Here is a 17,707-nt window from a genome sequence, read left to right on the forward strand (position 1 = left end):
AAAGGAAATGACAACCCACTCCAGTATTTTTGCCTGAAAAATCCCATGGACAGAGGAGCCTAGTGGGCCATAGTCCACGGGGTCACAAAGAGTTGGACGTGACTGACCTACATGGCAACCTACACACACACAACCTACATGGAAACAGAATCTAAAAAAGAGTGGATGCATGTGTTTGTACAACTGATTCACTTTGCTCTACAGCAGAAACTAACACAACATTATAAATCAACCGTACTAAAAAAAAAAAATTAGTAAAAAAAAAAGAGAATGGAAGAAGAGAAGGCAGAGGTATTAACTGAGTGCAGTATAAATACATTTCCAAAGTTTATGGAAATAGGATTATTTGCACACATGGCTAGGTTTCCTACCAGGGCCCTGGACAAAGTCCATGTAAGCAAGGGGCCCTGAAGTTAAAGCTTTATTAGTTTCACACAGTAAATCCACCTTTGTGTGCCCTTGTAGAGAAACTCTCTGCTTCACACTCTCCAGGGTACAGCCCCTTCATTCTTCTGCGAGGGTGAGGTGGGGACAGTCTCTGGGGAAATGGACTTGGGGAGGAGATGGTAGGACTCTCAACTTTTTCACAGGCAGCTTTCAACCAGTCTTCCTAACCTGAGTGTTTGGCTTTACTTCACTTCTAGAGGTGTCCAGGGCCACCAGTTCCTGAACCTTTGAGGATTTTATAACAGAAGTTCTTGGTTTTCCTGAATGCTAGTTCATGATCTGGCTTCCTAGGAAATGCTAAGTCCATTACCCAACGTAACTGCATTCTAAACCCCAAGTGTTGTTGATAACAAATACCAAAAAGTGAAGATTAAAAATCTAGAGTAGAGGTTAGACTCTCAAAAATACAATATTTAAAAAACAAACAGAACAAAATCACAAAGGTTATAAAAAATATATATGAAGTTTGCTTTAAAAATAGGGTCTTTTTTTTTTTTTTTTGCAAGACAGGAAACACAGAAAAGGTGTATAAACTTGAACCCAAAACAACAAAGTAAATGACAATGGGATCATACTTATAAATAATTATCTTAAATGTAAATGGGTTGAATGCCCCAATCAAAAGACAAAGACTGGCTGAATGGATACAAAAACAAGACCCCATATATGCTGTCTATAAGAGACCCACCTCAAAACAAGGGACACATACAGACTGAAAGTGAAGGGCTGGAAAAAGATATTTCACGCAAATGGAGACCAAAAGAAAGCAGGAGTAGCAATACTCATATCAGATAAAATAGACTTTTAAATAAAGGCTGTGAAAAGAGATAAAGAAGGATACTACATAATGATCAAAGGATCATTCCAAGAAGAAGATACAACAATTATAAATATACATGCACCCAACATAGGGAACACCGAAATATGTAAGGCAAATGCTAACAAGTATGAAAGGGGAAATTAACAATAACACAATAATAGTGGGAGACTTTAATACCCCACTCACACCTATGGATAGATCAACTAAACAGAAAATTAGCAAGGAAATACAAACTTTAAATGATACAATGGACCAGTTAGACCTAATTAATATCTATAGGACATTTCACATGAAAACAATGAATTTCACCTTTTTCTTAAGTGCCCACGGAACCTTCTCCAGGACAGATCATATCCTGGGCCATAAATCTAGCCTTGGTAAATTCAAAAAAATTGAAATCATTCCAAGCATCTTTTCTGATCACAATGCAGTAAGATTAGATGTCAATTACAGGAATAAAACTATTAAAAATTCCAACATATGGAGGCTGAACAACACACTTCTGAATAACCAACAAATCACAGAAGAAATAAAAAAAGAAATCAAAATATGCATAGAAACAAATGAAAACCAAGTGTTGTTGATGTCTCTATTTTCCTTGAATTTGTAGATTCATGATTTTTAAAAAATCACTTCATTGTGTTTCTTGTAGGATTTTAAGAGAGATAAAACTAGATGCATATTACACATTATAATGTATAATGTGCTATATATTATAGATACATTATATTATACTATATATACCTAGTTTCTCTCTCACAAATCCCACAGCCTGTCACCTCTACTCAGAACCTGCTTTATTAATTTTAAAAAACAACTTTATGAGATGAAATTCACATTCTGTAAAATTCATTCTTTTATAAGTGTACAATTTGGTGTTTTGGGTATATTCACAGACTTGTACAACTCTCATCACTACCTTTATTTTATTTTTGGCCATGCTGTGCAGCTTGTGGGATCTTAGTTCCCGGAGCAGGGATTGGACCTGCAGCCTTGGCAGTGAAAGCAGAGTCCTAACCACTGGATTGCCAGAGAATTCCCACCACTAACTAATTTTAGAACATTTTCATCACCCAAAAGGAAACTCTGTATCTATTAGCAGTCATTCACCATTTAAAGCTCAACATTCAGAAAACTAAGTTCATGGCATCCAGTCCCATCACTTCATGGCAAATAGATGGAGAAACAGTGGCTGACTTTATTTTTCTGAGCTCCAAAATCACTGCAGATGGTGACTGCAGCCATGAAATTAAAAGATGCTTACTCCTTGGAAGCAAAGTTATGACCAACCTAGACAGCATAGTAAAAAGCAGAGACATTACTTTGTCAACAAAAGTCCATCCAGTCAAGGCTATGGTTTTTCCAGTGGTCATATATGGATGTGAAAGTTGGACTATAAAGAAAGCTGAGCACCGAAGAATTGATGCTTTTGAACTGTGGCGCTGGAGAAGACTTTTGAGAGTCCCTTGGACTGCAAGGAGATCTAACCAGTCCATCCTAAAGGAGATCAGTCCTGGGTGTGCACTGGTAGGACTGATGCTGAAGCAGAAACTCCAATACTTTGGCCACCTGATGCGAAGAGCTGACTCATTTGAAAAGACCCTGATGCTGGGCAAGAATGAGGGCAGGAGAAGAAGGGGACTACAGAGGATGAGATGGTTGGATGGCATCACCGACTCAATGGACAAGGGTTTGGATGGACTCCGGGAGTTGGTGATGGACAGGGAGGCCTGGCGTGCTGCGGTTCATGGGGTCACAAAGAGTCGGACACGACTGAGTGACTAAACTGAACTGAACTGAACTGAACCGAACCATTTTGTAGTGTACCCGAAAGACACTTTCAGTCTCTAAGGATTTGCCAATTCTGGATATTTCACATAAACAGAATTATATAACATGTGGCCTTTTGTCTTGGCTTCTTTCACTGAGCAAAATGTTTTCTATGATTAGCCATGTTGTGGCATGTATGAGTATGATGTTGAGCATCTTTTTTGGTGTTTATTAGTCATTTGTGTATCTTTTCTGGAGAAACATCCATTCAAATTGTTAGCCCATTTAAAAACTTGATGTTCTTTTAACTGTTGAGTTGTAAGAGTTCTTTATATACTCTGGGTACAAGTCCCTAATCAGATATATGTTTTGCAAATATTTTCTGTCATTTGTGATTTTTTTTTTTCCACTTTCTTCATGGTGTCCTTTGAAGAATTAGTTTTAGATTTTGAAATAGCCGAATCTATGTTTTCTTTTGTTGTTTGTGGTTTTGGTTTTTGTATCTAAGAATTCTTTGCCAAATCCAAGGTCAGGAAGATTCACATTTGTTTTCTTTACTTAGAGTGTTCTAGTTTCAGCTTTTACGTTCAGGTCTTTGATCCTTTCTAACTTTAGTACATAGTGTAGGTAAGGGTCCTACTTCATTGTTTTGCATGGGGCCATCCAGTTATCCCAGTACTGTTGGTTGAAAAGACTTTCCTTTTCTGTTGAACTGTCCTGACATCCTTGTTAAAAATCAACAGACCATCAATGTAAAGGTTATTTCTGGACTCAATTCTACACCATTGATTTGCTAGTACTACACTATCTTAATTACTGTTGCTTTGTAGTAAGTTTTGAGATTGGGAAGAGTAAGTCCTCCAACTTTGTATTACTTTGCTAAGACTGTTTTGGCTATTCTGTGTTCCTTGCATTTCCAAATGAATTTTAGTGGTTTGTTTTTTATATTCAAATCTTTACTCCATGTAGAGTTTGAGTGTATGGTTAGCCAGCTGCTTTAATGTGATTAAAAAAAATAATCTTTAAAAAAATATATTTTTAAAGATTTTTGTTTTAAATGACCATTTTTAAAGTCTTTATTGAATTTGTTACAATATTGTTTCTGTTTTACGTTGGCCATGAGGCATGTGGGATCATAGCTCCCCAACCAGGGATTGAACCTGCACCCCCTGCATTGGAAGGCAAAGTCTTAACCACTGGACCACCAGGGAAGTTCCCCCCACCCCCCAAAATTAATCTATCTCTGAAAAATCATTTTATTAGTGTTAAACATTTCCACTCTATACCACAAGTAGGTCCACTCTCTTTCGAACAACACAGATTTAATTATTTAGGTTTATAACAATTCAATATCTAGTAAGCAAATCCTTCTCATTACATTTCTTTTTTAGGTAATTTCTTGGCTACTTTAACTTTGTTTTGTTTTCAGATTTAAGATGAAATTCAAAATCATGTGCTGTATCCTCCCTTTTAAATCAGGATATTTATTACTGAAAATATATTCAGTTCAGTTCAGTTGCTCAGTCGTGTCTGACTCTTTGCAACCTCAGGCCTCCCTGTCTATCATCAATTCCTGGAGTTTACTCAAACTCATGTCCACTGAGTCAGTGATGCCATCCAACCATCTCATCCTCTGTCGTCCCCTTCTCCTCCTGCCTTCAATCCTTCCCAGCATCAGGGTCTTTTCAAATGAGTCAGTTCTTCACATCAGGTGGCCAAAGTATTGGAGTGGCATCGGTCCTTCCAATGAATATTCAGGACTGATTTCCTTTAGGATGGACTGGTTGGATGTTCTTGCAGTCCAAGGGACTCTTAAGTCTTCTCCAACACCACAGTTCAAAAGCATCAATGCTTTGGCACTCAGCTTTCTTTAGTCCAGCTCTCACATCCATCCATACATGACTAATGGAAAAACCATAGCTTTGACTAGATGGACCATTGTTGGCAGAGTAATGTCTCTGCTTTTTAATATGCTGTCTAGATTGGTTATAACTTTTCTTCCAAGGGGCAAGCGTCTTTTAATTTCATGGCTACAGTCACCATCTGCAGTGATTTTGGAGCCCCCAAAAATAAAGTCTGTCACTGTTTCTACTGTTTCCCCATCTATTTGCCATGAAGTGAAAATACATTATATTTATAAATTAACTTATGAAGAACTAACATCTTTATCAATATTAGGTTTGCTCGTTTAGGGCCAAAACATTTCTTTCCAGTCATTCAAGTCTTTTTATCACTTTCTTTGGCCTTAAGAGTTTTTTCATATAGGTCTGCTACATTTATTTTGTTAAATATTAACATCCCAAAGTAACACCTACTGGTGAAATTTTTTGCCCTACATGTCTTAGGTGCACTCCATGGAATTTTATATTTTGGTTATGCTACGAATGGATCCTCTTTTTCACTTCATCTTCCTGGTACACAGGAAAGCTATGGGGTGTTAAATATTTACCCCACAACCAGTCACCACACCTATATATTTAACCTAATCTTAATAGCCCAAGAAATTTGGCTGGCAAGAAAAAAAGAACTAGGTTTTCCAAATAGTCATATCATTTAAAAATAACTGTAAGATTTTCCTCCTCTTCCCCAATATTTAGTATCTATTTATTGTCTTGTATTATGGCATTGGCTAGAAATTGCAGAAAATGATGCTTCTGACTTTAGTAAGAATCTCTGAGTTTAATCTTCTGCTGTAGAACAAGAAGAAGGCTCCTGGTTTCAGCCAAGAAGCCTCCCATTGGGTTGGCCAAAAAGTTCACTTAGGTTTTTTCTGTATGATAGTAGAAAAGCCTAAAAGAACATTTTGGCCAACCCAATAATAGTAAGGAAATATTTTTCTGTTTCCAGTTTACTGAAAGATATAAAGACTGGACTTCTGAATTATATCAATGCCTTTTCAGCATGCATTAATTGACCTGTTGGTTCGCCTATGACCTTGTGCTGTGATGAACTGTGTGAATGCATGTCCCCAGAACAAGCCATCCTTTTATTACCGAAGTAAGCTCTATTTGGTAAAAAGTACAGGTTAATTAACTCTGACGTGTACACATCTTGTTTTCTCATTACAACACATAAGCACCTCAAGGGTAGGGACTCAATGTTATGCTTCTGTGCATCTCCTGCAAGTGCTGGACTCGGCACAGTGCTATTTTCAACCTTTTACTGAATGAACAGCCGGTGACTATGTATTAAGGGTATCCTTCATGCCTAGTACTATGTGAGGATTAGGGATCTCAGGATGAACAAGGCAGACTCATTCTATGATTTCATGGAGCTTATAGTCTGGTTTCATACACATAGTAAGCAGGGAATGAATGATTAAATGAATGAGTAAAATGAGACCATTGCCCTCAGGGCCCTATCAAATACCACACTCTAATTTAGGGCTCCTGAAAAAAGCTACTCTTAGATCAGGCTATATACAGAACAAAGAAAGGTAGTATCATTGTCCTTGGTCTCCCAATCCTTATCTGGTTATAATAAAAACCTAAAAGGCATCACCAGCCACAAGCACCAGCCGGGGCCAAGGCAAAGTACATTCAATGGAGATCGAGAGAACAGAGCTGACCTTTGGCACTGGCAGTGAAGCCTGGGCAAGTTAGCAGCATGTGGGTCAAGGGAACACATTTTCAAGAGCCTGAGAGGAAATGTGAAAGGAGAAGAGTCTCCTGGGTTTCTTCTCAGGCTGCCAAAGGGCAAAAGTGCTCTGCTCTGCCAGAGAGAGAGCCAGAGAACTTGGGCAGGTGGTCTGATGGAGGGATCAGATTCTCTGCTGCTGAAGTGGTAAAGGGTGGAGAGAGAGCAAAGCAACCTTAAGTCAACTGACTCCTCTGCCTCTTCATCTCCTTGACCTCTGGATTTCATCCTATGGTTCAAGGCCCCCACAGGACATCCTCAGAAGCAGCAGCTAGAGCGACGGCAAGGCAGCATCTCCTGAGAGCACTGCTGCCCTGGCATTGCTGGGGCTCTGGGATGAGGGGCTCACTGGGCTTCCAGACTTCTGTTCTCCTCCTCGTCCTCACAGCCCTCCCCTTGGAATCGGCGGGGGGAGGGGGGGAGGAGTGGTGTCAGCAGAGGTCCAGAGAGGAGACAGGGCTAGCTCCCCAGAGAACCTCTAAACTCTGGGAGCTATCAGAAAGGCTGTGAGCTCCCGACCCAGGGAGTGGGCTTCCTTACTTGGTTCTCCTTGCCATTCCATAAATATGAGCATCAGAGGGCAGGGGAAGAAATATTTTGGTCTCAGGAACAAAATGGAGAAAATATTTCTCTCAGCCCTGCCCTTCTCCAACCCCCAACCAGCCCCACCTCAAAAAAAAAAAAAGAAAAAAAGTTTTATGTGTACAGAGGGAAAGGGGAAGAGGGGGGAAAGGGTTCCATTTTCTTTCACAATAAAGAAAAGTCAACAGGATGTTCTCCAAAGCTACAAATATACTTTTCAAACAGTAAATATCTCTATTAGCAGCAGGATGCCAGTTGGCTAATTCTGTCTCAGTAAAACCTTTCCCAAAAAACTCCTGCTCTTGTGTAATGTCTATTTACAAAACCGGCTCTTGTGCCTTTTCAATTTGCTGGGTTTCTCAATCTTTTGTTTCCCCACCCCCTCCACAGCAGAGGCAGAGACTAAGAGGCAGCCCCAGATGGCAGCTGCGTGGGGATCCCCCTGGTCACCCCAGCACCTCTCTCAAGCCCTGCCTTCTTTGGAGAGTCCTCCAGTCTATCACGAAGAAGAGCTGAAAGAAGCTAAAACCTACGTCCTCCTCCCTGGCCTTCACTGGGCCTCCTGGATTTGTTTCTATGGAGCCTGAATGGGCCTAGGCCCCCGCCGAGGGTGGAGAGAACCCTGGAATGATTCAGTCTACCCCCACCCCGCCATCTTCCAGATATCTCCAGCTGAGCAAAGATCAGAGTTCGGGGTGGTGGGGAGAGGGAGGGCTGAGCAGAGAGTAGGAGGCAGTTGATAGTGGCTGAAATCCTGGCTCCCCAGGGAGTGGTCTGGGCCTGAGTCACCGTCTCGGCAAGAGCAGGAAGGTGGGCGAAAGGCAGCAGCTTCTGCAGGCTGGAAGGACAAGCCCCTCCTCCCCCAGCCTTCTGTCACTCTATTCTCGGGTCGCTGCTGGCTCTGGTCTGAGGCCCCCACCAAGGCTACCACCACCTTGACCATGAGAGAGAGGAAACAGCAGGCCGGGCCAGGGCAGGGCTTACAGGGAGTCAGCTGGCTCCGGAGGAGCAGCTGCTCAAGGGATGCCATCTTCTCTGAAGGGCCAGCTGGCCACGATGCCTGGGGCCAAGGAAAGTTCAGCTGGAGCAAGGACGGGAGAGATCCCATCAGAAAGACCAATGGCCTGAACTATGAACGACCAGTTTCCAGTGCCTACGACCACAGCCTCTCCAGCCCCACCTCAGTCCTTCCCCTAAATTAGCCGGATCCCAAACCAGAGCACAGAGGACACCACCCTCACTTGCCACTGGACCGAGGAGGTGTGTGTGTGTTTAAAAATAAAAGGCATGACTCTGTGACTTGGCCGATTCAGCGCTTGGACCAGTACAATCGCCCAGCTCAGCTGTGATCCCTCCTTCCCCACGCTCCTGGGGCTGACCTCTGAAAGGAAAGGCAGAATGAATCACAGAGTGTAGAGTAAGTTCATCCAATAAAGAGGCCATTTACTGAGCATCTACTATTGCCAGTTTCTGTGCTTGCTGCTTCCGCTACGTCAGTTCATTCAAAGTGCTGCCCTCCCGTATTTCACTCAAGAGACAGCGCACTGTGTGAGGGGATAGACTCTGGATCCAGGCTGCCTGGGTTCAAGATCTGGCTTTGCCAACTGCCAGCTGTGAGACTTGACAGGTGACTTAATTTTTCTGTGTCTCAGTTTCCCTGTCTATAAAATAGGGTCATAATAGAGCTATTGTATAGGGTGGCTGTGAAAGCTAAATTAGTTTACTCTTTACAATAGTTCCCAACCTATAATAAGCAGCCCGTATCTGTCTGTCATAAAGATGAGAGTGGTGGTATCCTGACGATGCTAATCAAACTGAGGCCTAGATGGGGGACTTGCACAGAGTTAAACAGAGGTCAAGTACGTCAGGAGACCCGAAATGGTTGTTTTCTGTTTGGGGAGCACGCAGCAGTCCCACAACATAATCGCCACTACCAGGATCAAGTTGATATATTTGCTTACAATTGAGTGGTGACTTCCTCCTGAGCAGTAAAAGGATTTGTGACAGAAGTCCGGAGACTTTTGGAACATCCAAAGATCAAGAAAAGAAAGTAAGGAAGGCAATTCAGAGAGGTGGCTTGGACTTTTTTTTTTTTTTTGCCTCTCTTTAAAAAACTCCTAATTATTTGACAGACATTTTTAAAAAATGGTTTTCCCATTTTATAAAAGGGGACCATAAGGGACTTGAAGGTACAATGTTTGTCCTGCTTACTGGACAAGCCAGAGATAAGTCTTCTTTGGCCTGACCTCCACTCTGATGGGTTCACGGAGGCTGAGATGCAGAGACTCTGAGAAGCACCAGACAAGCTGAGGCACTAGCTCTGATCTCATTCTCACTTCTGTACTTCACCAACCAGGAATCTTAAAAGCGCTTTTACTCTGTCATTTCCTCTTCTCTGTTGAAGGTCTGGTCCTGAGAAGTGAGAGGAAGGCTGGGATGGACATCCACCTGTAGGCCCCCCTCCCTCGGTCATCCCCAGCTTTTGATCACAGGAGGCAATGATTCTTTCGCCATGAGGTCAGCCCTAGCCATGATGCTGGTCAGGCGAGGCATGACAACAGTTACAGAAATATTGGAAACAGAAAATTTTGGCACGTGTATAATACTCATATATCTACCACAGAGCAACGTGAAACTCTAACACTGAGCCACACTTGCTTCAGGTCTTATCCTTCAATCTATACAACAGCACAGATACTGCTGAAGCTCCTGGGGTTTTCCAACCTGATCCCACTTCTTTCTCCCCACCCCATTATCCTCGACACAACCACTACCCTGAATTCAGGGTGTATTATTCCCATATTTTCACTTCATAAATTTGAATCCATAAGCACAACACAGTACTGTTTTACAGGTCTAAACTTTATACAAATATGTGCTGGGCTTCCCAGGTGGCACTAGTGGTAAAGAACCCGCCTGCCAATGAAGGAGATGTAAGAGACGTGGGTTCGATCCCTGGGTCGGGAAGATCCCCTGGAGGAGGGCATGGCAACCCACTCCAGTATTCTTGCCTGGAGAATCCCATGGACAGAGGAGCTTGGTGTAAAAAAGCTCCTCTATGGGGCAGAGTTGTGTAATCACAAAAAATGAGAAAAAGCAGTTCCCCACAGGGTTGCAGAGTCTAACATGACTAAAGTGACTTAGCACACACAAACTTTATACAAATAGTACAATATTAAATGTACCATTTGGAAACTTTATGTCTAGCTTGATGTTTCTGAGACATACATGACTTCATTCATTTTGACTACAGCTTATTTTACTATGTAACGATACCATGTTTTATTTTCCCATTCTTTAGCGTCTGGACATCTATTAATACAAACAATGAAGCAGTGGACATTTCTGCTGCAGGTCTCCTGCTGCACAGGTGTGAAAGGTTAACTGGGTGAGGGGTAGGCCCAACTCTGACTGCGTGAGGAGCTGCAAAACCTCCCAGTGGGCTGCAAAACCTCCCCGCCCTCACCCCATGCAGTGGCTGCAGTTCCCACTGCTTCCGCAGACACCTGGCATTGCTAGACGAAATTTACCGAATCTTTTGCCAGTCCAGTAGCTGTGAAATGGCATCTCATTTCTCACTGTTGGTTTAATCTCTCCTTGAATATTATTTTTTTTAGATTTTTTTTTATGTGGACCATTTTTTAAAGTCTTTATTGAATTTGTTACAATATTGCTTCTGTTTTATGTTTTGGTTTTTTTTGGCCCCGAGGCTTGTGGGATCTTAGCTCCTGGACCAGGGATTGAACCTGCACTCCCTGCATTGGAACCTGAAATCTTAACCACTGGACCACCAGGGGAGTCCTCCTTTGATAATTAATTCACAGAAAATCTTGGCTGAGGCTTTTGTCCACCTGGTTCTCTTTTCTGTTAAGTGGTTGACAGTTTCCAAATCTATGGAATAAATTCTTATATAGAACCAACCAGTGTTCTTTACAGCCGCCCCTTCTGTATTTATTATAACCTATGACAAAGAACCAAATAAACAAACAGCACCATCTTGACCAGGCTGGAGTCACAGGTAGAAGCTTCTAGTCTGAATATCTGTAATAAACTCTGGGTCCTGTGTAGAAGACCCATCACTCACTGATCATTTACACTACTGCATGTCATTCCACTGTAAACATCTATCAAAATCAGTCATGAAAGCAATGAAGTGGGTCTTTCTTTAAAAACCAAAATAGAACATAATAGAAAATATCTGAGTGCATTGCACACATCCAATGTGAAACTAATTTCAAGTGTGTGTGTGTTGACATCAAAGGCATTTCTAACGGCAAACTGTGGTCAAAAAATTTCAGAAGCCACTGTCCAAGTTGCCCCGCCCCCATCTCCATTCTTTCGCTTCTGAATTATCCTGCAGACCACTGCCAAATTAACCTGACAAAAATCATTGCTTTTGCCCTGCCACTTCCCTGCTCAAAAACCTGCAATTTTCAAAAGCCTAGGCTTGATTTCAATTCCTCAGCATGGCACTGCAAGTGCTTGCAGTAGGGCCCCAACCAGAGTGCCAGCTCTCATCCACGAAGCTTCTACCTGAATCACTATTAATTAAATACAAGCTGGCCTCCTGACTGCCCGCCCCAACACTCTAGAAGCATTCCATCTCCATGCACTTTTCTCACACCATTTTTCCAACCTGTACACCCCTCTCTGTCATTCCCCACTGCAATAGGACACGCTTGCTAAGTCAACGTTGAGTTACAGTCACATCCTCTGCTTGACATCTTTCGTGATGATGCTACATGGACGTTTAGTGATCCGCTGTCATTCCTGTGAACCCCTGGCACTTTTCATACACCAGATGAAGGCAAGGATAGAGTCTTAAAGCCTTCGGAATGTCCCCCAATGTTTAGTGCTTGATATATGTTAAATCAACAAAAATTCATTGAGCGCTATGTGCAATGAACTACAGTGGGCTCTATTTAGTAGATCAGCCACCAGACTAATGGTTTTGGGACAACTGTAATAGTTTAACTGCCAATCTGAAAGCTACCTTAATACATTTACTTAGAGTAGAATAATCGAGTTGGCCAAAAGGTTTGCTCAGGTTTTTCCATAAGATGTTATGGGAAAACCTGAACGAACTTCTTGGCCAACTCAATATAAGAAAATGCCTTTGACTAAGAAGCTGTGGGACTCAAGATGCTTGACTCTTTCAAACTGCTCCCAAATCAGGAAAAAGTCCCTTCCCCTCTTGTTACAAATGGCGGAAAGTAGAGTTTTACATCTGTGCACAAAACAGTGTTGAATACAGAATCCCATGGGCTCCTCAATGGACATTGCTATGCTCTTTATGGGTTTCCCAGGTGGCACTAGTGGTAAAAAATCCGCCTGCCAATGCAGGAGGCATAGGAGATGAAGGATTGATCCCTGGGTCTGGAAGATCCTCAGCAGAAGGAAGTAGCAACCTGTTCTAGTATTCTGGCCTGGAGAATCCCATGGACAGAGGCTACAGTCCATGGGGCCGCAAAGAGTCAGATAAAACTGAGCATGTGGCTCTTTATAGAGGAGGAAGAAGCTTGGGGAGAGGCTGGCCTGTCCAAAGTCACAGAAGTGAGTGGTAAGGCTACCCCAGGCGGGGAGGCCCCATAGTCGGAAGGAACCATGATGGCCCAGAATAAGACCGGTCACTTCCTATAATTCACTACCAATCTGCTCATGTTAATCAGCTGACTCTGGGATCCAGTCAACTTGGGGATGGTCTTCCCCTTTCCTAATGTTCCTTTTCAAGCATAGGAATTCTCAGGCTTCAGTTCCAGTTCTGGGAGGTGAATGAATTCAGGTAAGTTGCTGAAGGGAGATAATCAGACCTGAACTGCAAACCTCAAAGGGTAGACGCAGGGATGCTATCAGATAATGGATGGGAACATAATTTGCAAAGTTAAAAATACTGTATGAATGTAAGATAGCAATGGTAATGCCAGAGGGAAAAGAGCCTCCCCTAAGAAAATGTTTGCCATTGAATGGATGTCTCCCTCTGACCCAGCAGTTTACTGTCCTTCCTTCACATTCCATCCAATTCATTTGACAATGACTGATTAGGTATCCACTATGTGCCACACACCATGTGTACACACAGATGGAGAAGCCATAGATCCTGCTCTCAGGGACTTTACCATGTGAGAGGCACATGTTTACAATATGTGGAGAGTGTGGGAGAACTATATGAGAAGCACTGTGGAGCTGGAGAATAAAGGCGTTTAGGTGGGGGGTCGGTAGGGAAGGCAAAGGACAGAACAGACAGTAGACTGGGAAGCCACTTCTTCATGTTAACGACAGCATACTTAGACCCTCTTCAGTTTGTAAAGTAGCTTTTGCACATTTTTACCTTACATTTTTCCTGAGCAAAGGCAAGTCAGTATATGGGAATACAGTCCTCATTCATACATTTAGTCAACATTTATGGATTGCCAGGGACAGTGCTAAGGTTACTACGGTGGCCAAGAGACAACTGTTTCCAACAACTCATCGACTAGTGGGCTGACTGAAAAGCCAGCAATTCAAGTATAGATGCTAATGAGAGCCAGAGGAGGGGCACCCCACTCAGCTTGGCAAGGTGTGCAGGGGCCATTTAGGAAAGACCCTCAGAGGAGGTGACACCTGCCCTGACTTTTTTTTTTTTTTTTTTACTTCTGGCTAGGCTGGCATTTGTTGTTGCATCGGGGCTACTCTCTAGTTGGGGTGCACAGGCTTCTCATGTGGGTGCTTTCTCTTGTTGCAGAGCACGGGCTCTAGGGTGCGCAGGCTCAGTGGCTGTGGCACATGGGCTTAGTTGCCTTGAGGCATGTGGGATCTTCCCAGACCACGGATCACATCCATGTCCCCTGCACTGGCAGGCAGGACCACCAGGGAAGCCCTGCCCTGACTCAAAGGATGAGCGGATGTGGGCCTGGAGGATGGTGGGGCATGGGGAGGAAAGCATTTTGGGCAGGAGCAGTGGGTAGAAAGGAGCAGGGGCACAAGAGACCAGGAAAACCATGGACACAGGAGTGAAGGGGGATAGCCAGATCCAGGGGGCCTTATAAGACATGGCACAGAGTTAACCCTTTATCCTGAAGATGATGGGTGAGAACAGGGGGTGAAAAAAAGATGTTCCCTGAGGAATACCAATGTTTAAGGGGGCAGAAAGAGGTAGAAAAACCCAGAAGAATCACAAACACAAAAAATCAGATCTGCAGGGTTTCCATTCTTTTCACAACAGATCTGGGTGACAAAGTGTCAGTTGAAAGTATCCACTGGAGAAAACAAGATGGAGAAAGATCAAGTGCCTGACCAGGCCATACTGTGAATGAGGGAACCAGAGCCTGAACTCAGCACGCCAACTCCTACCAAGTTTATTTGTGTTGATTTTAATTTCCTTTCTTCTGAGTCAAACTCCTGAGCCTCTAGGTACAGGCCGATTTCCTTCAGCAGTGCTCCTTTTTCCTTGTCGTTGAAGCCTAACATCATTGTCAAGGTGTATGGTTCCAAGGAAGACAGATGAGTAAGATTAAGGCCACTATCCTTAATACTACTTAATTCTTCCTCCACATCATAATAAAGACACACACACACCCAGGGAGAGAGGGAGTGATGGGGAAGAGAAGGGGAAAGAGAGAAGCACTTGGCTTAGGGCCAAGAGGTGGATCTGTGATCTGATATGTGAACATCAAATGCCTTCCTCAGAGCAGGGCCCACCACTTGGCCACCTTGCTGAAAGGCAGATTGGTGGATGGTGCAGGAAGGCAGCAAGGGCCCACTAAACAAACAGGCAGTGGGCGGGCTGTATGCACTGAGGAAGCAGAGAACAAAGGGCTCTCACTCTTCATGCAAAGTCCACAGTGTGCAAAGGGCACCAATATTGGACATTTCTCACTGTGACATTTTGAAAGCCCAGTCTAGCCCAGAACAATGGTTGCCCTCTGGGGACTAAGGGCTGCGTGCCCCTAGGCCTTATTCAATGATGGCTGGCATATCCTATGTGCTTGGTGAACTTGACCTTGGGCATCAGCCTCCCATGACGGCTCTACGTCACTCTGGTCTCTTCCCCCACTGAGAATTCCAGTCGCAGATGAATGGATGGATTCATTCTGGGAGCAGGAAAACCACTCCAGGAGTGAATCAGAAGGATCCAGCCCCGGTCCTCTTGCCAGCCATTGAGCCAGGAACTGAGTGTGATTGTGTGCCCAGGCGCCCGTGCTGTTCCCCTCTCAGGGAGAGAGGGTCAGGGTCCACGCAAGAGATGACGTAGAAGCCCTCTAAGGAGGAAGAGAAAGGAACCTCAGCTTTGAGGGACAAAGCCACCCTTTTGGTTGTGACCCTCAGTCCAAGGAGGAGCCAAGACGTGTGTGTACTGGTAAATTAATTCTACTGGAAAAAATCTCAGCTTTGGCTGGACAGTTACTTGTCAATTTCAATTTTCTCCAGCCTGAAAGGCTTTAGGAAATAGGCTACTAGTTTTTTTTTTAGGAAAAAAAGGGTTCTGTGAGACAGGTGGAAACAATGCATCTCAGATCACCCACAGAATCCTTTGGCTTCAGTGGTCTCTGCTCTGCTCCTCCGATTTGTGAAAAAAAGATTGATTCACTCTTAAGAACTGTAAATGCCAGTCTAAGCAATGTAAAGCACCTGTACTGTGTGCTTTTCACTTTGAGGAAATTAGGTAAGAGAACTCCAAAGATTCAAGATGCCGCAGGTAAGAAGACGTCTATCTCACAAAGTAAGGGGACCCTGGTTGACCCTTTAAGGAAGCAATTCCTCTAGGAAGTGGAACTGAAGGATTGCCACTTTGCCCGTCACTGATTAGGTTATAACAAGCTGGGAAAATTAGCTTTTTAAGGCTCAAGCCCGCTATCGGCCTCCTGGAGCAAAGGTGAAGGGAAAAGGAGCAGCTCCTGTTGGGGCTTGTTAGAGGATTGCTCCGGGCTGCCCTCCACGTGCTGGTGCTGATTGTCTTATATTTGTCAATCTTCATCTAAGAAGCAAGGGGAGTTAGGTAGAAATGGCTTACTTTTACACCAGAGATCTGTCCTTGACACTGAATGACATCAGCTGCTTGTGGCTAGAACTTAGTTTCCACAGATGGCCAAATGAGAGCCTGCAAGAGCCTTCCTGAAGAATATTCTACCATCTTTGCTCATTCATAACTCGCTATCGTGTACTTTTGGTAAAGAAACAGACTAGACTCTGAGAAGAGAGTGGCAAAGATGATCCCTATGCTAACAGAACTTGGATTCCAAAAGGATTGATTCATCCTGTACATCTCTGGTGGGGGGGCGGTGGGGGAAGGGGGGAGCAGTGCATTCAGATCAGCACATCTATTGTGTTGGTTGGATGCCCTGAGGTTTGGAGTTGTGAATATGTAGGCCCTTGGGCCTGAGGGTGAAGTCCTTCAAGCAAATTGAGTTTTACAAAAGAAATCAACCATTGAACAATATCAAATGTTTATCACCAGTCAAGTATCAGACAGTTTCATAGCAACGCACCTGCCAGCTCTTTAGTTGTGACTCTACTCTGAGACTCCCTCCTTCCCATAACATTTACACTTACTTATGCTAACAGGGAAAGCAATGAGGGGGTAATGGCCCTGGAAACGATGAAAACTAGTCTGGTCCTGTACCGACAGGGTGCGTGTGTAATTCTGGCATCTTCCAAAAAAGAAGCACGGTTTGCCTCTTGAAGACTAAGTGGGGCAAAGGTTACTCTTCTGAAAGCAAGGGGTTTGATCCGTAAACTGGGCTCAGATTGTCAGAATGAGGGCCACCTGGCAGCGGTGGAGAGACGCTCACGAAGGGAGAAAGGAGGAGATATTTCTCAACGGATATCTAGAAAAGGAGGTAACAGGAGAGTCGCTCCCTTCACGTTGTCGAGAGAAGACGGACGGTACCGGCTCCTTGGAACAAAGTCAGGAAACAAACGTCAAGATCCCACGCTAAAGGGATCCCACGCCTCACTTCCCGGTGAGGCCTGCAGAGAGATGAAGCCTGCCGGCAAGCACCGGAGCAAGGCCCCTTGAACGACCCTAGATCCCGAGCCAGTCGGGCCCTGCTCTGGGGTGAAGGGTCCGCGAGCAGCAGGGACCAAGGGACACAACTCGGACAGACGCAGGGCAAAGCGCATTGCGGGCCGGGGGCTCCAGCGGTTCTCGCCGCCTGGCCTCACTCACCAACTCATGATCCCGAACCTTGCCCTGCCACCGGGGTCCTCAGCTGCAACTCTGTCCTGGGAGATCGCTTCCGGATTCAACCAGTCTCCAGGAAGTGACGGTAGCCCCGCCCCCTCTGCCCGGAAGAGGCGTTCGGGAGGGCGGGGTGGGGTGGGGGTGGGGCGCGGCGCGTTAACCCTTCCGCTGCCGCTTGCTTCCGAGGTGTTGCCCTGGCCCGCGACTCTCAAGCGTTGGCTTAGGGGGTCCAGAGGACTTAGGCTGTGGCGGGGGCTTGAGGACCCCTGGGTGCGTTTTGTTCCTTAAACACT

At 44.3% G+C, this 17,707-nt stretch overlaps 1 protein-coding gene across 3 annotated transcripts in view; it reads right to left on the reverse strand.

The window, feature by feature from the left end:
* BIN3 (bridging integrator 3) overlaps nt 1-17,500 on the reverse strand; it is a 50,572-nt gene extending 33,072 nt beyond the window's left edge. Inside the window, exon 1 of one of the 3 annotated variants that reach the window (XM_027549885.1) lies at nt 17,400-17,500. In XM_027549885.1, coding sequence (XP_027405686.1) covers nt 17,400-17,407 — 8 coding nt within the window. In that variant the 5' untranslated portion in view covers nt 17,408-17,500. The remainder of the gene's footprint in view (nt 1-17,399) is intronic. The other 2 variants (XM_027549886.1, XM_027549887.1) reach the window with 2 other exon arrangements.
* Between the last annotated feature and the right edge of the window lie 207 nt (nt 17,501-17,707).

This window comes from Bos indicus x Bos taurus, chromosome 8, assembly GCF_003369695.1.
Source record: "Bos indicus x Bos taurus breed Angus x Brahman F1 hybrid chromosome 8, Bos_hybrid_MaternalHap_v2.0, whole genome shotgun sequence".
In the NCBI taxonomy this organism is placed as follows: domain Eukaryota; kingdom Metazoa; phylum Chordata; class Mammalia; order Artiodactyla; family Bovidae; genus Bos; species Bos indicus x Bos taurus.